General features: G+C 54.3%; 9 protein-coding genes across 9 annotated transcripts; 5 read left to right on the top strand and 4 right to left on the bottom strand.

Moving 5' to 3' along the window:
- Nucleotides 1-199: 199 nt before the first annotated feature.
- On the bottom strand, nt 200-697 carry N7510_007733 (uncharacterized protein; the record flags this gene model as incomplete). Its single annotated transcript, XM_056979658.1, has 1 exon — nt 200-697. One exon carries the CDS (start codon nt 695-697, stop codon nt 200-202), a length of 498 nt encoding a protein of 165 aa, XP_056832701.1.
- A 1,259-nt stretch (nt 698-1,956) lies between these two features.
- On the top strand, nt 1,957-3,072 carry N7510_007732 (basic helix-loop-helix domain-containing protein; the record flags this gene model as incomplete). Its single annotated transcript, XM_056979657.1, has 2 exons — nt 1,957-2,106; nt 2,167-3,072. The coding sequence occupies 2 exons, from the start codon at nt 1,957-1,959 to the stop codon at nt 3,070-3,072; spliced, it is 1,056 nt and encodes a 351-aa protein (XP_056832700.1).
- A 46-nt stretch (nt 3,073-3,118) lies between these two features.
- On the bottom strand, nt 3,119-4,426 carry N7510_007731 (uncharacterized protein; the record flags this gene model as incomplete). The annotated part of the gene is made up of 5 exons (XM_056979656.1): nt 3,119-3,515; nt 3,572-3,743; nt 3,781-4,090; nt 4,137-4,321; nt 4,378-4,426. The coding sequence occupies 5 exons, from the start codon at nt 4,424-4,426 to the stop codon at nt 3,119-3,121; spliced, it is 1,113 nt and encodes a 370-aa protein (XP_056832699.1).
- A 316-nt stretch (nt 4,427-4,742) lies between these two features.
- N7510_007730 (sugar porter family MFS transporter) lies at nt 4,743-7,196 on the top strand (the record flags this gene model as incomplete). Its single annotated transcript, XM_056979655.1, has 12 exons — nt 4,743-4,846; nt 4,907-5,103; nt 5,153-5,219; nt 5,275-5,448; nt 5,499-5,567; nt 5,621-5,700; nt 5,753-5,867; nt 5,926-6,041; nt 6,095-6,192; nt 6,247-6,844; nt 6,912-6,981; nt 7,037-7,196. 12 exons carry the CDS (start codon nt 4,743-4,745, stop codon nt 7,194-7,196), a joined length of 1,848 nt encoding a protein of 615 aa, XP_056832698.1.
- A 944-nt stretch (nt 7,197-8,140) lies between these two features.
- On the top strand, nt 8,141-10,037 carry N7510_007729 (uncharacterized protein; the record flags this gene model as incomplete). Its single annotated transcript, XM_056979654.1, has 2 exons — nt 8,141-9,407; nt 9,460-10,037. 2 exons carry the CDS (start codon nt 8,141-8,143, stop codon nt 10,035-10,037), a joined length of 1,845 nt encoding a protein of 614 aa, XP_056832697.1.
- Nucleotides 10,038-10,257: 220 nt separating this feature from the next.
- On the bottom strand, nt 10,258-12,271 carry N7510_007728 (IlvD/Edd family dehydratase; the record flags this gene model as incomplete). The annotated part of the gene is made up of 2 exons (XM_056979653.1): nt 10,258-11,628; nt 11,687-12,271. The coding sequence occupies 2 exons, from the start codon at nt 12,269-12,271 to the stop codon at nt 10,258-10,260; spliced, it is 1,956 nt and encodes a 651-aa protein (XP_056832696.1).
- A 254-nt stretch (nt 12,272-12,525) lies between these two features.
- On the top strand, nt 12,526-13,228 carry N7510_007727 (HAD family hydrolase; the record flags this gene model as incomplete). The annotated part of the gene is made up of 2 exons (XM_056979652.1): nt 12,526-12,990; nt 13,019-13,228. 2 exons carry the CDS (start codon nt 12,526-12,528, stop codon nt 13,226-13,228), a joined length of 675 nt encoding a protein of 224 aa, XP_056832695.1.
- Nucleotides 13,229-13,360: 132 nt separating this feature from the next.
- On the bottom strand, nt 13,361-14,764 carry N7510_007726 (putative DnaJ domain protein (Mas5); the record flags this gene model as incomplete). The annotated part of the gene is made up of 4 exons (XM_056979651.1): nt 13,361-13,916; nt 13,967-14,598; nt 14,647-14,703; nt 14,762-14,764. 4 exons carry the CDS (start codon nt 14,762-14,764, stop codon nt 13,361-13,363), a joined length of 1,248 nt encoding a protein of 415 aa, XP_056832694.1.
- A 216-nt stretch (nt 14,765-14,980) lies between these two features.
- N7510_007725 (glutamate--tRNA ligase MSE1) lies at nt 14,981-17,138 on the top strand (the record flags this gene model as incomplete). The annotated part of the gene is made up of 7 exons (XM_056979650.1): nt 14,981-15,238; nt 15,298-15,370; nt 15,430-15,467; nt 15,527-15,943; nt 15,991-16,248; nt 16,302-16,468; nt 16,529-17,138. 7 exons carry the CDS (start codon nt 14,981-14,983, stop codon nt 17,136-17,138), a joined length of 1,821 nt encoding a protein of 606 aa, XP_056832693.1.
- Between the last annotated feature and the right edge of the window lie 677 nt (nt 17,139-17,815).

Genomic DNA, 17,815 nt, shown 5'->3' with positions numbered 1-17,815 from the left:
TGTAAGCTCAGAGAACATCTGAGAAGAAAGGTCTAGTCTAATTAATCTATGACCGTGTATGAAACCCGATATCCCAACACCATGATCGTAAAAATGAAATAAATCCGAAACCAAGCACTTTTGAGAGCAGAGTAGACACGCTTGAACGCTTCTCACAGAATCGTAGAGTATGGCGGAAGGCAGTGTACCGAGAGACACTTTAATCATATTTGGCAACAATGCTGCTGCACCGCGACACATTGGCACTGGTCGGCGGCGAAGCGCCCCGATGCAGAGTCTCGCCATCCTCGTCGAGCCACCACTTGGGATAGGGTCCGGGAATAAAGCGGTCCTGCGCATCCCACGCAGCAACCCACGAGACACCATCATCCAGCAAGAGGAAGCGCAGCTGCTCCGGGCGCCCACCTCTGTGTAGCGGCGCCGAGAACCAGCGGCAGCGGTCCTCGAGCTCGGATTCGAACATGTAGCGGTGAAGAACACGGCAGTAGACCAGCGGCGCGGGCAACTTTTCGTCGTGGCCACCGTCGTCGCGGCGGATCAGATGCCAGCCCTTTCCGGGGAAAAATTGGTAGGTGCCTGGCACGGGAGTCTCCCAGTGCTGCTCGCGGTTGACGGCGCCGTTGATGCGGTTGCCATTCTGGAACCAGTAGGTCGGGCAGAAGACGGCGCGGAGGCAGATGAAGAGGTTGGGAGCCATTGTCCGGGTGAGATTAGATGTGTGGTATTAGGTCGGTTCAAAAAGCCGAGGAACAAAGCGCGGAAGTACAAGAGTCGAAGCGACCGAAACGAGTGTTAAAGGTCAACGTCCATGGCGGGCAATTGTGATCAATCGGTCCAAGAGAGGGTGAAGACGTCTGTCTGCGGCAGACAGACTCAATGGAAAGAGGCCCTTCTTAAAATAAGAAGAACAGTGGCCTAAAGCGTCAGGGCACGGGCTCTGATCAGGGACCGGGAGTGGTTGGTGATGGAAGTTGCGGTGTGGCGAAACGTGCGAGATAACCTTGCAGCTACCACCGCACAGCTGCAGCTGCAGAATCTAGAGACGGGTAGTTGCTGGCGATGCGGGAATAGAAGAGTGTGACTTGAATTTAGATGGGCATGATTGACTTTTATGAAGGATTGTGTGTCGAAAGTACCTGAAAAACCCGCAACGCCACAAAAATCATTCCATCGATGTATGGGTCACGGCGGGTCCGACCCAGCTCTGGCCCAAACAGGATTTTCCAACTTCCCTTTTGAGCTGGTCCTGGCACGGGAAACACCTCGACTAAGCTAACAGACCTGCTGATCTCTTCGAGGGCCGTCAACATGGCGTAGTTGCCGCCTGAAGTGGTGGAGTCCTTTGGTCATAAGCGCTGAAAACCTTTCAGAGTCTCTGGCCGGGACTGATCCCTCAGGGGCGAGACCTGGCGAGATATGCTGCGACTATTCTCGCTTTGGAAACCGCAACCCATTATGTAGGTCACATTAGTTGGGTCATTCTTGGGCTTGCGCCGGAGCTCGTCTAGACTTCCCTTGGGGAGTAGGGGGCGAGATGAAAATTCTTTAGCCGACGGAGGACCGACACCCGCAGCCCTAACTCACGTAATAGTAAAACTCTAGAATAGTCATCATCAAATGGAATTTTCACGCAAAACTGGTAATAATCATCACAGTCATGGTTACCAACACTGCCACATTGTCCAGCCTCATTCCAGCCACGACGAACTCCTTCGCCACCGATCATGTGATTGGGTCATGTGAGCAGCCTCAACTGGGTATAGATGAGAGAACTAGATGATGATAAATGACCAAATTGGATTGGTATGGATGGTTAAGACTACTGCGAGTGCCCTGTACAGTGCCCTTTCGGAGCACTCGATCCCGACTCCGCACGCCCCCCACTTCCCCATCCCTACCCGCTCATGATCCATGGCCTTCCTGTACACCTTATAGAATTCCACCACCTCATAGAAAATGGTTACAGCGAGTCAACAGCCAACTTCGTCCTCAACAGGGCCCTCCAAGGCCAAAAAGAAGCGTATCCGTAACTGGACGGCCGAAGACCGGGCCGTGCACCGGCAGTTTGAGAAATCCCGTCGCGAAGCCTTTAGTGAACGCCTTCTGGTTAGAGGCCGCCAGACTACTTTATTTCTCATTTTCCCTAGCTGACGCTCTTTTTTCTAGGAGCTAGTACGGCTAATTCCAATTCTGAAGGAAGAAACCCGGCCTTCGAAACATATCATTATCGATGCCAGTATCTCGTACCACAAGACCCAGCAGAGCAGATGTTCTCGCGCTACGGAAACAATCAACGCGTTGATCGCAGAACGGAATGATCTGCTGCAAGAGGTGAATGCCCTTCGCGCCCTTTACCGCTCCGGTGCATGCGAGCCGCGCCAAGCGAGACCACTCAATCCTACGGTGCAGGATATGCTGGCTCACAATGACATGGGGTTGGTTTCAGATCCTGCGGGAGATATTACTAGCAACACTATGAATAGACAGCTAGATAGTCTTCCGCAGGCACCGCTGCCAAGGAAGAGCTCACCATTAACCCGACAGCAAGCTCGCCTTCCCACTCCTGCTGCCGGGCCTCACGAATCGGGTGTTTCTGCTACACCTGCTGATCCTGTATTGTTATCTTTGTCGCCGGGTATTAATATTCAAAGCCCGGGTGATTGGGCTTGGGTTAGTTCCGGCAATCCTTCTCATCCAATTCTCGCACATTCGAATTTGCCCGGTGATACTGCGCCTCTATGGAACCAAATTCCGGATATTTCAAGTACCACTCCACCAAAGGATGCGACAATGGACTTTGATCATAATCCATCGCACCTTATTGACGATACTGCTCTTTTCTGGACTCAATATCCCAGTATTCTGACTACAACATCTCCCTTGGAAAACAGACTGCGTGATGACACCAACCAATCAAATATCGAATACGACTCTACTTTCGACTGGCATCATAACCCTAATACCCCAAATACTACACCACTAAATGCGCATGGGTTTCTTCATCAATCTGGAAATCAATTCCCCCCAAACATAGAAAGTCTAGATCCAGGTACCGAGATGTTTATGGCATGAGCATAACAGTCATCAACCAAAAGTGAGCCAGAATGAGTGGTCAACATCAGACGTTCTTTATCGCCTCCTCAATCTTGGCCTGGCTTTTCTTCTCCATTGCGATAAACAGCTCCAGAGCCTCACGGAGTCGCTTCTTCGTGACCAGATCAGCCTCATTCGCCTTATCCAGCTCCGCGCCACCGTTGGCCAGGTAGTCAACATCAGTGCTAGCCAGCTTTCCATCCCAATTTTCGATCAACGGATCCATCTTCGCAAGCTTTTGCAGACGAGCGGGCGTCGGCGCGGGGTTCTTGTACGGATGAGCTGGCTTAGGCACCACTTCACCAGGCTGCTTCGAGCCGTCGTACGGGAGTTTGGCGAGCTCCGTCAACACCTGGTGAGAGATAGTTGCAGAGTGGCAGCCCAGCTCACCAGCCGCCATGGCTTCTTCCGGAGAGATAAAACTAAGAGCGCGGGCTGTCAGCTATTATGCACAATCAATTGTGGAATTAAAACCCACCTGGCATTCTTGAGGAAAGGCTGCTCCTTGCCGGTCTCCTTATAAAGCCGCTTGTACGTCTCCAAGATCTGGACCAGTCGCGCCGACATCGGATGCAGGGTCGCCGGGTCGTCAGACTTGGGCCAGAGCTCGCGGTTGTCGTGTGCCTTGACCTCTGTGGTCGGAGTCAGTCCTGCAATGTCGACATACACACACAACAGGCGACTCACCATTATAGTATGGGCTGATGTACAGACAGCCGGCTTGACTGGCTGCAATAGCTTGGTGCACGCTGAACAGAGCCGTGCCGAGCGTGCGAATGCCTTCCTCTTCCAAGGCCGGACACGCGCTTAGTGCGGGACCGGTGCTGGGGATCTTGATGCAGTAGCGGTCCTTAGAGATGCCTGCGAGGTCAAACTCACGGGCGTAGGCGCGCGCATGCTCCAGGGTCTTCTGGGTGTCGTAGGCGTTAGAGGGGAGGGTTTGGAGGAGGCATCGGCCTTGGATGTTGTCGATGTTGGCCTTGGACATCAACACTGCCTGTGGGGATGTTAGATATGCTTTTTCTTGGGAGATTTAGACGTACCATGCGGGTGTAGATGGCCAGCCATCCCTCGTCCTTGAGGTCCTTGACCACGCTCTTGAACAGGTTATCGTTGATGGGATTACACATCTGCTCGTGCACCCAGCCCTGGTTGCTGGTCATGTCGTGCGGCTTGATGGGCATGCTCAGTGTATACGCCGGATCCATCCAGTCGACATCGACATCCACTTTTCGTCGGTGTTAGTCCGTGTTTTTGTTTAGCTGATGAGGATGGTTTACTCACGCTGCTCCTCCAGCTTGTCGAGCCATGTCTGAGTTCCCGAGCTACCCATATTGAATACTGTGGTGTTTAAATTCCAAGTCTATTTTGACACAGAAAACAAGATCAGCGTAGTCGTTAGGGTACTTATAAGTAGAGTTTGGCGGTGGCACACACAGGGCATTCTCCGATCGGCTCTCTCTCCGATGGTCACACACAGGGCAGTACTATGACACACGCAGGGCATCCAACGATCCCCTTCCCTGATTGGTAGGAACCCCGGCACTAGTGTACCCCGGATTCATGGGTTTGGGATTGTATACTCAAGGGAACCGATCTATAAATCGGGTGGAGCGGACTGGGGACAAACCACAAGGCTAACAGTCAACATGTCCAAACCCACCGACGACGACTTCAAACCCGGCGCTGAGTATATCGAGGATGCTGAAGCAGATAATAAGCTGGATAGCTATAGCCACAACATCTCGGCGAGGTTTGTGAAACTGATAGACCAGAACAACGAATCCGGGACTAGCTGACACCGAACAACCAGAATCTACAACCCCCTCGCCGGGGTCCCAAAGGACAACCTCATCGATCGAGTAACTCGCTTCTGTCAAGCGTACGGCTTCGATGATCATATTGAGACCTTCCAGAAGGGCGCGTTCGTTGCACAGCACCCGAGGGAGTTTGAGGATATCTCCGAGCTGACCGAGGAGGATAAGTACCACCTTCGGCGAGAAGTTACCCGTTTGTCCTCTCCATCCCTTCCGTCAAATATAGACTAAAATCGACACAGATAAATGGCATCTTCCCAAGGATCTTTATTTCAGCATTGCTCTATGTTCTCTGGGCTCGGCGATCCAGTGAGTTTGCCTCTTGCTTCCTTTGACGGGATTTGCATCTAACAAGGGATGATAGGGGATGGGATAACACCGGTGCCAATGGAGCGAATCTTTCGTTTCCGAAGGAGTTTGGAATTGCTGATAATACGTGGTTGATTGGGGTTATCAATGCAGGGTATATAGAGCAGAACCAAAATGTGTTGGAGAGTACTAATATGGATATCAGGCCTACTCTCTTCGGTCTTTTGAGGTTAGAGAATAGCATCGCTTGCGAAGGTAAAGTATCTAACACACTCATAGTGCATCGGCCGCCGATCCCTTGAACAACTGGCTCGGACGTCGTGGCACCATCTTCTTGACTGGTCTCTTGTCAGTAATCTCCAGCTATTTCCGAAACATCAATGCTAATAATCATCTTTTAGCTGCGTCTTCCCTGTTCTTGCGCAAGCCTTCACCCAGAATTGGTGGGGATTGTTGCTCTGCCGTCTATTCATGGGACTCGGTATGAGAAGCATAAGCAAAAATGAAGCAGAAATTGCTGATATGTATTCCAGGAATGGGCGTCAAGATCTCCACGATCCCTGTCTTTAGCGCCGAAGTCGCTCCTGCATCGATCCGCGGTGGTTTGGTCACCAGTTTCCAGCTGTGGGTGGCGTTCGGTATCTTCTTGTACGTCTGATATCAGAATCCAAATGGAGGATTTTCATTCCCTAACACAGATACCCAGTGGCTTCTGCTCGAACCTGATCTTCTTCCGCATGGGGAAACTGGCTTGGCGGTTTCAGCTGGCGGCAGCTTTTGCGCCGGCTATTCCAATCCTGATCTTCATCTGGTGGTGTCCTGGTATGCATCACACCCCAAAAGATTTGAGACAGGGCTGACCAGGTGGACCACAGAGTCGCCGAGATGGCTCATGAAGAAATCGCGATATCAAGAAGCCTTCCGTTCGTTCTGTCGACTGCGCAATACCGAGCTCATTGCCGCGCGGGACTTGGTAACTTGAACCTCTGCTCCCTTTTACATCCCAGAACTAACCCGAGACTGATAGTACTATGCCCACTGCCAAGTCGTGACTGAGCGCGATGCATTCGCCGGTAAATCGCTGCACACCCGAGTGTGGGAGCTCTTCTCAGTCCCGCGTCTCCGACGAGCAATGCTCTCCAGTGCCATCATCGTCATCGGGCAACAGTTCTCCGGCATCAATATGATAGCCTTCTATTCTTCAACTGTCTTCTCTGACGCGGGATATTCCACGTACGACTGCCTGGTCGCCTCAATCGGCTACGGCCTGATCACCTTTATCTTCGCCTTCCCCGCCATCTGGACAATGGATACATTCGGCCGGCGCAACCTCCTTCTCTTTACCTTCCCCGGCATGGCACTGTGTCTGCTGGGGGCGGGGCTCTGCTTCTTGATGCCGTATGAAATGAGCGCGCGGATCCCGCTCATTGCGTTCTTCATTTATCTTTTCGCGGCCCTGTATGGCCCGGGCATCGGGCCTATTCCATCTATCTACTTTAGTGAGGCATTCCCATTGTCTCATCGTGAACTCGGAGCTGCGTTTACGATCTGTATCAACAATGCTGTCGGCAGCGCGCTCAGCTTGACGTTTCCGTCGCTGAAAGCTGCCGTCACCCCGACGGGAGGTGAGCTCCACTGTGCCAGCTGTGCCTTTTTTTTTTTCTGAATGAAGTAGCTGACTTCATAAACTAGCGTTTGGATTCTACGCAGGACTGAATATAATCGCCTTTATCATGATTTTCCTCGTCGTCCCGGAGACAATGTACGCATCGGCAAATGCACCACCACCCCGGGAATTTACTGACAAGACGAATCAGGCAACGCACGCTCGAGGAACTCGACTATATATTCCGTGTGCCTGTGCACGGGCATGTAAGGTACCAGTTGCGGATTTGGCTACCTTGGTTTGTGAAGCGGTATGTTCTGTTGCAGCGGTCGGCGAAGTTGGAGCCACTGTACCGGCTGGAAGGACTGTAGAGAGTTACGGAAGTGAGTCAAGTCGTTCCGGGGTAGTCTGTGGAGATTCAGTATATTTTCGATGCGTCTAGCCTCTTACGCCATGTGGCGTTGCTAGAGTATTTCTAAGATATCTATGGTCAAACCCAGCGGGTTTAGCCCTAAAGACGGACGGGCGGATTTAAGATTTTTGATCCCGGTCTGTACCTAGGCTGGACGTGGTTAGCTTGAAAAATCAAACATCGACGCCACCCGAGATCTAGCAGCTCTCTTTGCACCTCAGCCGAAAACGAAGGTGCCCAGAATCATTGACCATGCGCCGAGGTCCAAAACGAACCCACGACCAGCTCACTGGAGAATCTCGGGATTAATTGGCCCCTGTGGGTTTCATGCGGGGCCACAATAATAGGCAGCCGAAAAGGAGATAATACCATCTCGGCCAGACGTAAGATCCGAGTGGCCCGTTTCTCCCCTGGGTGGCAACCAATCAATCGGTGGCGTATATACAAATTCAAACCCGCATGCTTGTGCTAAACAAACATGCAATGGCGCAAGATGTAACGCCACCAGGCAGCCAGCACCAAATACCCGCCATTAAGCGACCAATACTTGAGACGTGTGAGACACCAAGTGGGTGATCCGGGCTAACCGGGCGCCGGACTCTTGTCGGATGCGGAGAAGACAAGCTTTTGCTTGGCTGTCCATGGGTGTTTCCATCGTGGGTCGACGTCGTATTCGTCCGGTGGCTGCCGGGCACATGGATTGCTCCACCGTCGGTGTGGGTTTTATTGACCAAAAGGAACACACGCGGCAACTCCCCTGACATTTATTATTTATGATTGCCTCCGTCTCCACGCCCCCCCCCGTCTTTTGGTCTTCTCTTTCCCTCATTCTTGGTGTCTGTTCACTCGACTGCCTTGATACTCTCCCCGGATCTGCACTCCGCTTTTTCTTTGTCTGCAGCAATGGCAGGCAACATCTCGGCCGCGAACCTCGGCGGCGTGGCGGACGCCCGACTGGGCGAGGAGGCCGATATCATCGGCACCTCGAAAGAATATGTCTCGGAAGATCGTATGCACCAGATCCCGCCTCCCGTGCTGGACGGCCATCAGTCGATCTACGTGGACTCTAGTATCATGTTCGAGGAGTATCGTTTCTGGGCCCAGCGGTCGCGTGAGGTGGAGAAGCGCATTCGCACCGATAATGCCGGTCTTGCGCAGGTGGGCAAACTGATGCTGGGTCAGAAGCCCAAGGATTCCAACCCAGAAATAGATACGGTGGCCCAAGACCCGGCCCCGACTGAATCCGAAAAAAAGCCGAATTCCGAGCCTGCGAACGCGGTTGTCGGCAGCGACACGGATATCGAGACAGACGGCCATGGTGTGACTGAGACCGAGTGGGAACAGGCGCAGAGAGCGTCCCGCACGGCCACCTGGGGTTCGATCTTCTACCTGATCACCACAGATATCCTGGGGCCGACCAACGTCCCCTGGGCAATCAGTCAGATGGGTTACGGGCCCGGATTCGCCTTATACACTGTGTTTGGCATCCTGGCCTGCTACTCGGGTCTGCAGCTGTGGAAGATCTACACCGGGCTGGACTCGACGCGCTTCCCCATGCGCAACTACGGTGACCTTGCCTTCCGCGTGTACGGCCACTGGGCCCGCATCCTGGTCAACGTCCTCCAGAGCTTCCAATTTTTCCTGAACGTCACCCTCCTGATCGTGAGCAACGGCCAGGGTCTGGCGCAGATGGCGCAAGGCAAGAGCGGCAATGGCTATCTCTGCTTCATCGTTGCCGAGGTCATTTTCATGCTGATCGGATTCCTGCTGGGCCAGATCCGCACCTTGCAGCGGCTGTCGTGGCTGGCCAACATCGCCATCTGGCTCAACGTCGTCGTCATCATCATGACCATGGTCGTCGTGCATCAGTATCCGCCGAACTACGAGGCCGTCCAATCCACCTACCAAATCCCCAAGGGCCCGATTGAGACCTCCGCCAACTGGCCCGCCCACACGACGCTCTATGACCGGGTCAATGGGTTGATGAACTGCGTCTTCGCCTATGGTGGTGCTACGCTGTTCAACGAGCTCATGTCCGAGATGCGCCGGCCCATGGACTTCTGGAAGGGATTTATCTGCGCTGAGATCTTTATCTATGCTTGCTACCTGATCAACGGCATGGTTATCTACAGTGCCCAGGGCCAGTTCACCTACAACCCATCTTACCAGGGTAAGACGTCTTCCATCAATTTCTTCCATTCATTTCTGACTAAAGAACACAGGCATCCCGCACTCAGCCTACTCCTTCCAGACCCTGGGTAACGCTATTTCCTTCATCACCGGTGCCATCGCGGCCCTGCTATACGGCAACATCGGCATCAAGATCTTCTACTCGGCCGTCCTCCGCGACGTCTTCCACCTCCCCCCACTAGACCACCGCGTCGGCAAATGGCTCTGGGTAGCCCTAGTACCCATCTACTGGGCCCTCGCCTGGGTCGTAGCAGCTGCCATCCCACAAATCAGCAACCTCACCTCCTTCGTCGGCGCAGCCTGCATCCTCCAGTTCTCCTATACCTTCCCCCCACTCCTGCGCGTCGGCTACAGTGTGCAGAACGACGCCATTTTGCCCGGTGAGGCCTTCGATCCGCACACGGGCCAGGCTCTGCGCATTGACTCTGGCTGGAAGCGCTGGGCGAGAGGATTCAAGAAACAGCTTGCTCTCAACTCTTTTGATGTCATTTACTTCCTGGCTGCGCTGGGAACGGCGGGTCTGGGTATTTGGGCGTCGGTTATTGGTATGCATGAGGACTTTGCTGGGTCCGCTTTGACGCCTTTTACTTGCAAGAATCCGGCGGGTTAGTCGGGTTTGCGCTGGGCGTGTCATTATGGGTGTATGTATGGGTGGTGATATGTATAAAAGATGCGGCAGGGCCGTGCACGGAAAGAGGATCGCTGTATATGTCTGTTTATTTGGTTTCTGTACAGTGTAAGAACGATTAGACCGATTCTGCATATACAAACATGACTACATATTTTCAATGGAACGAAGATAGAATCTTGCTCTATGTACCTACCTTCATCTAATGATTATGTCTCGGCTCCTCCCACTTCTGCGCCACGCGCTGATACTTAACCGCCTCGCGGAGCACCATACCCTCACTCAACTGGTCCGTCTCACGACGGAAGATCTCCTGCCAGGGCGTCTGGTTCTCCGGCACAGCGAAACCCCCCTTCTTTTGGAGCTCCGCACGACGACTGACGAGCTCTTCCTCGTCAATGAGGATATCGACACGACGCTTCGTCAAGTCCACGCGCAGTCTGTCTCCATCGCGCAGCAGGGCAAGGTTCCCGCCGGCGGCTGCCTCGGGACTAGCGTTTAGAATTGACGGGGAGCCTGATGTGCCGGATTGGCGACCGTCGCCGATGCAGGGGAGTGAGGCGACGCCCTCGCGTAGGAGACGTCCGGGTGGGTGCATGTTGACCACCTCTGCGGCGCCGGGGTAGCCCAGTGGGCCAGCTCCGCGCATGACCAGGATGGTTGAGTCGTCGATAGGCGTGGCGGGGTCGTCTAGGCGGCGGTGGTAGTCTTCTGGTCCATCGAAGACAGCAACGGAGCCTTCAAAGGCGTTCAGGTCGGATGGGTTCTCGAGGAACTTCTTGCGGAATGCCGGAGAGATCACGCATGTCTTCATGATTGCCGAGTTGAACAGGCTGCCCTGCAGATGCACAAACCCAGCATCCGCCATCAGCGGGTTATTATACTCCTTGATAACATCACGGTTCCATGTCTGCTTGCCGCGCACATTGGCCTCCACCGTCTGACCGTTGCAGGTCAACGCATTAGCGTTTAACTTGCCGGCCTCGAGCAGCTCCGCCATGATAGCAGGGAGACCACCGGAGCGGTAGTACTCCTCGCCCAGGAACTCGCCGGCGGGCTGCATGTTAAGCAGGAGCGGGATGTGGAACCCAAGCTCATCCCAGTCGTTTAGTGAGATCGGCACACCCATATGCTTGGCGATAGCGTTGATATGAATGGGCGCATTGGTGCTGCCGCCGATGGCGGTGTTGGCGACAATGGCGTTCTCAAAGGCCGCACGAGTCATGATATCACTCGGTTTGCGGTCGGCGTGCACCATCTCAACGATTCGCTCGCCTGTCACATAGGCGCATTGAGCTCGCTCGCGGTACGGGGCGGGGATGGCGGCCGAGCCGGGGAGAGCCATGCCCAGGGCTTCGGCGAGGGCATTCATGGTGGACGCCGTGCCCATTGTATTGCAGTGTCCCACGGAGGGTGCGCCCTTGGCCACATAGTCCATGAACTCCTGGCGGTCGATCTCGCCCGTCGCATACTTTTCTCTCCCCTTCCACATTACCATACCGGAGCCTGCCCGGTCATTGCCAAGGTAGCCGTTGATCATCGGACCGACATTGAGGCAAATTGCGGGGATATTCTGTTCGGCACGGTGTCAGTGTACGGTTTAAACCAGAGAACTAAAATCCTCAACGTACCACAGTAGCAGCCGCCATCAGCGCCGCCGGCGTCGTCTTGTCACACCCCGTCAAAAGCACCACGCCATCCAACGGATACGCGTACAAAATCTCCACTAAGCCCAAGTACGCTAGGTTGCGATCCAGACAAGCCGTCGGTCTCCGCGAAGTCTCCTGGATCGGATGTGTCGGGAACTCAAAGGCGATACCACCGGCGGAGCGAATACCCTCACGAACACGCTTCGCCAGCTCGAGGTGGTGCCGATTACAAGCGGCGATGTCGGAGCCGGACTGCGCGATGCCGATCACCGGCTTGCCGGACATGAGCTCCTCGCGGGTCATGCCGTAGTTGCAGTAGCGCTCGATGTACAGCGCAGTCATGCCGGGGTTGTCCTCAATGTTGAACCAGCGCGACGAGCGCAGCTTGCGGCCCTTGCGGGGTAGGTCGGATTCATCTTTCAGGGTGGCAAGGGTTTTCTCCAAGTCGTGAGTGCGCTGGCGCAGGGCGAGAAGCTCGCTCTCGCAGTCCTCGATATTCACCGGCGCGGCCGTGGCGGCGGCGCAGGAACAGCCCTCGCAGGAGGCCTGTTGAGGATTGCACGGCATGATCGTGGAAATGTGTCGAGTGAAGAATTGAGGGGGCGAGCCATGATTAAGAATGAATGAATCAACCCCACGGAGCAACTCCGGGTCGTCGGCATCCCACGCTGCTGTTGAAACCGGGCGATGGTGATTGGGTCAAGTGTGTGGGGGTGACTTAGGGTTAGTTGCGGTCGTCGAAAATGGACCTGGACCCTTTTCGGTCGGGGCGAAAACACGCTTGATTCATTGTTATTGACCACTACCAGGTCACACAGAAGATGGCACCACCCAAGCTGATCATCTTCGACTTCGATGGAACGCTGTTTGACACTCATCGCGCCATCGCCCACAGTATCACCAAGACGTTCGAAGTGCTGCTACCCTCGCACCCCCCTCGTGAATCAGAAGTGCAGCGACTGATTGGCAGTGGAATGGGACTCGAAGATACTCTTCAGGCCTTGCATCCCGATTCGAGCACCTTCAACAAAGAAGAATGGGTCTCGATGTACCGCCACCTCTACGCTAAAGATGGACAACAACTCGTCACTCCATTTGATGGCGCACAGCATCTGTTGCGGTTTTTACAGGGCCGCAGCATTCCCGCTGCGATCGTGAGTAATAAAGGGGTCGCAGCAGTCGTAGCGGCTCTCAGCAACTTCGGTCTTGGCGATTGTATACCAGAGGCCTTGATTGTTGGTGACAAAACCCCCGGTGCCACCAGGAAGCCGGATCCTGCGAGTTATGTCAATGTGCTTGTTCCGGCTCTTAGAGAAAGGGGGGCTTCTGGAAGGCATCGATGCATCGGATGTCTTTGTGATCGGGGATACCGAGGCGGATTTACGATTTGCATCGAATATTGGCGGTGCGAGATCGGTCTGGTGTCGTTTCGGATATGGTGACAAGAATAATTGCGAGAAGCTGAAGCCAGATGCTACGGTTGACTCGTTGGTAGAAGTGGAACAATTGGTAGACAAGTGGTAACATTCGTCATGTACGATCTCTTGCGGGATCAAAAAGGTACAACAGTAAAGAGTAGTGGGAATGGGGATTGGCCAGAGTAACATCTAGACTTGAAAGAAAGATACTCCCAACGCCGTCTATGCCATAGAAAGATTACTGAGTCGCGCACTGCGCCGGCTCATCGTCGTCCTCGTCCTCGTCCACCCACGCCGAGCCGTGGCCATCCTGTGCCCCGAACTCGTTAAGGTCGCCCCGCGGGTTGTACTCGACCTCGTCAATCGTTTCCGCCTCGATGGGCTTTCCGGGCTTGGGCAGCAGCTCCTTGAGCTTCTCCAGCATCGCCGGGGTCGGCTTCCACTTCTCGTCGGGGAATTTGATGTTCACCACTAGGTACAGGTCGCCACGGGCATCGCTGCGCTTGTGCGGCATGCCCTCGCCGGGCACCTTGAGAACCTGGCCAGGGGACAGGGTCTCGCCGGGCTTCTGGGGGTGGGTGATCTCAATGCCGCGACCATCCAGGTGCTTCAACACGACTCGCGAGAACCCGCTCAGGGACTCAGCCAGTGTGACATCGATATCTGCTCTCAGGTCCGATCCGGCCCGAGTAAAGACTGCGTGTTCTTCCTCGACCAGCTTGAAAATGATATCGCCGGGCTCTTGGTCTGGGACCTGATCCGCCTCGCCCTCCAGCACGATTTTCTCTCCTTCCCTGTTTAGGGTCAGTATTTCTGATATAGACGGCCGAAAAAGATATCTTACCGTGCACCGCGCGGGATGTAGATCTCCAGGATCTTGCGCTCCTCCGCAGTCTTCTTGCCCTTGCACTTCTTGCATTTGTCCTTGGGGCTGAAGAACGAGCCCTGACCGTTGCAGACAGTGCAAGCCACGGTAGACTGGGTCAGGAACTGGCCCATGCGCTGCAGAACCTCCTTGTACCCTTGCCCATCGCACGTCGAACATTTCTTGGCCGTCGCCTTCTCCTTGCCGCCCTTGCCGTTGCACAGACTGCAGATGACGTTCTTGGTGCTGGCGAACTTGACCGTCTTGCCCTTGTACAGTTCCTCCAGGCTGACCTCATACGCCTGCTCTTCGTTCGGGCTCTTCCGGGGCCGCTTCGCGCGTGGTCCTCCTCCGGGCATCCCGCCCATGCCTCCCATGCCTCCCATCCCCCCCATCCCGAACATCTGCGCGAGCATCTCGTCCAGATCAGGCGCACCGCCCATGCCGGGCTCGCCGGACCCGTTGAACGCGGACATGCCGTGGGTATCGTAGATGTGGCGTTTTTCGTCGTCGTAGAGAATATCGTATGCCTCCTGCACAGACTTGAACTTCACCTCGGCCGCTTCCCGCTCGGCTTCGGGGACCTTGTCGGGGTGGCTCGCGAGCGCGGCCTAGCAGATGTCAGTGCTGCAGGGATTCCCTATGAAGACCAGTCTTACCTTGCGGTATGCCTTGCGAATCTCATCTTTGTTTGCGCCGCGGTGGACCTCTAGGACCTCTGCAGTCGAGTCAGTCAGTCCGTTCAGTGGTTTTGTCGGGGCAACGATGCCATACCATAGAGATCAATCTCGACCTGAGCCACTGTAGACGCGCATTAGTAAATATGACCTCGAATCCAGCGGGATCACATACTGTTTATGACGTGGCTGATGGGACGTGAGAGCAGAGAGGAAGAAGAAGAGGAAGTGTTTGGGAAAGTTTTGTTGATGAGAAATTTCCTTCCCGCCCGATCCTCCGAGCCTCCGCAAATACTCACTAACAGACCACCCGACGATGCGCCGCCCTTACAGCGGGCTCCTGGCTCGTTCCTGGACCTGCATCCAGTGCAGAACCTGCTCCTCAGCATCCACCGCAGGCGCTCAGGTGCGCAAGTCCAAGACTAACCTGCCCGACACGCCTGCGCGCACGCGTTTTGCGCCCTCGCCGACCGGATACCTCCACCTGGGCTCGCTGCGAACGGCGCTCTTCAACTATCTGTTGGCCAAGCGCACGGGCGGTCAATTCCTGCTGCGCATTGAAGATACCGATCAGGTTCGTTTGCGCGGTCGCAATCCCCGTGTGGAGGGACTGCGGGCTGATCATGGGCGCAGAAACGGACGATCCCCGGCGCGGAACAGAGACTCTACGAGGATTTACAATGGGCTGGGTTACAATGGGACGAGGGTTGGTCGATTTCTCCATATACGATATAATGCGACGGAGCTGACTTGACTCGTTGGCAGGCCCTATTGTCGGTGGCCCCCACGGTCCATATAGACAGGTGAGCTTCCTTCAGTGTCGGCCGTGAGTAACGCTGATTGATCATTTGCGGGAACATAGTCCGAACGAACTGCTCTCTACCGCGAGCACGCTGATGGCTTGATCGCTAATGGCCATGCCTACCGCTGTTTCTGCTCTGCCGAACGGCTTGACTCCTTCGCGCGACACCGCAGTCAAGCCGGTCTAGCTCCGGGCTATGACCGCAAATGCGCAGATATCTCCGCCGAAGAGTCTGCAGAACGGGCGTCTAAGGGGGAAACACATGTTGTCCGGTTAAAGGTGGAAGGATACCCCATGTTCAACGATCTGGTCTATGGTAGGACGGGTCAGAACCGCCTCAGCAGCAGCAAACTAGACCTCATTGATCGAGTGTACGACGACCCTATTCTGCTCAAGTCGGATGGACATCCCACGTATCATCTGGCTAATGTGGTGGATGATCACTGCATGAAAATCACTCATGTCATCCGCGGCACTGTAAGCATCTCTCTCTCGGCCGTCTTTGTTCATGCTGACTCGGCCAGGAATGGATGCCGTCTACCCCAATGCATGTAGCCTTGTACAATGCGTTTGACTGGACGCCTCCACGGTTCGGACATGTCCCTCTCCTGGTCGATAAGACTGGGCAGAAGCTCAGCAAGCGGAACATGGATATCGACCTCTCGTCCTTTAAGGACAAGCAAGGCGTGTTTGCGGCTTCTTTAGTCAATTTTGCCGCGCTCTTAGGCTGGTCTCATACTCAGAAATCAGACGTGTTCAGCCTAGAGGAGCTGGAACCGATTGTACGGTCCCTCAATCACGGAAGCAATCCCGCAATCACTGACATCGCATCCAGTTCAACTTGAAAATTACGCGCGGCAACACAGTCGTTGCCTTCGAGAAGCTCTGGTTCTTGCAAAAGGCACACGCCCAGCGCTTCGCAACGACCGGCGGCTTTGAATTCGACCAGATGGTGAGCACCGTCTGCTCAACAGTGGAAGAGAAGCATTCTCTAGAGACCCTGTAAGTCTTCTATCTAGTTCGACTTAGCCCAAAGCACGAGCGCCCTGACATTTCAAACAGAGGCCCGATCCTCCAGGAAAGGACACTGCCAGAGTATATCGCACCGCTGCTCCGCGCCGACGCCAAAACCTACAGCGATGCGCCGACCTTCATCGAGCGCAACACGACCTTCTTCACCACCCAGCTCTCCCGACCCCCCTACACACCAGCTTCCACATCTCCCACCAATGCCAGTGACACTATACCCGCAGTTCCCATGCAAGCGCTCCACACCGCCGCCGCAGCACTAGCCCTCGTCCCGCCCAGTCACTGGACCGTCGAAACGCACCGCAGTAATATCGCCTCCTATGACGGTTCCGCAGTGGCCAGTTCCTCTGAAGCACAGGGAGAAGCGGACTCCGCCTCGTCAGCAGCAACGAACAAGCTCTTCAAAAAGGAACTCTATCACTACCTCCGCTGGGCGCTCTCGGCATCCGCACCGGGGCCTGGGATTCCCGAGACGATGGCGATTCTCGGGCGCGATGAATCTGTCCGCAGGTTGCAGGATGCGAAGGCGTTGACGGCGTCGTTGGTCCCGCCTGTCGGGAGGAGGGTTCCTAAATCTTCTTCCTCTTCGGAGGAGAATGGGGATGTAGATCGGAGTTGGATGGGTTCGCTTGCTTCGCGGTGAGCTGCATGGGTTGATTGGATCTTGAGGAGTGAGTGATGTATGTATATCATGATGTTGTTGTATAGTAGCTGAGGTTAAAAGCCTTGAGGGAAAGAAATAAATTTATAGTACTCTTGTATAATTGCTTGTATACACCTTCGTCAGTTGGCCCTATTCAAGAACAAGCAGCTTCGGCGTGTCTTATAAGAATGATAAAAAAGGGTAGACCATACGTTCATCGACCCAAGCGCAGAGACAGGGAGAGAGCTACTGGTATTTTATGCGCCTACGAAGCCAGATCCAATGAATCAATGCATTTATGGTGATAGAACCACTCACAAATTGTCCGATAAGAATAACTCGGACCATACAAGAAAGATAAAGCTAACAACATTGAACCAAAAGGCATAGGAAATAAACAAGACTGAGCCATAAGCACCGAGCCAAAAGAATTCGAAAGGAAATGACAAAGGAAGAGAAGAAGAGAACACCATGCCGAAGGACCCAAAAAAAGCGTCCACAAATAGACAATTAAAAACAGCCCAGGGCTGGCCTGTAGCTGGACAGAGAGCGCTGGACTGGATAAAATCAACAGACGAAGGAAAAAGAGCATGAACAGGGTTGACATGATTGGCTCATAATTTAAACACGAAGAAAGAGATGAAAGGTCGGCAACTGGGTAAGCATCACACGCATGA

This window comes from Penicillium lagena (assembly GCF_028827675.1).
Source record: "Penicillium lagena strain IBT 129212 chromosome Unknown utg000005l_segment0_segment0, whole genome shotgun sequence".
In the NCBI taxonomy this organism is placed as follows: domain Eukaryota; kingdom Fungi; phylum Ascomycota; class Eurotiomycetes; order Eurotiales; family Aspergillaceae; genus Penicillium; species Penicillium lagena.
This window is presented reverse-complemented; position numbering and strand designations above follow the sequence as displayed.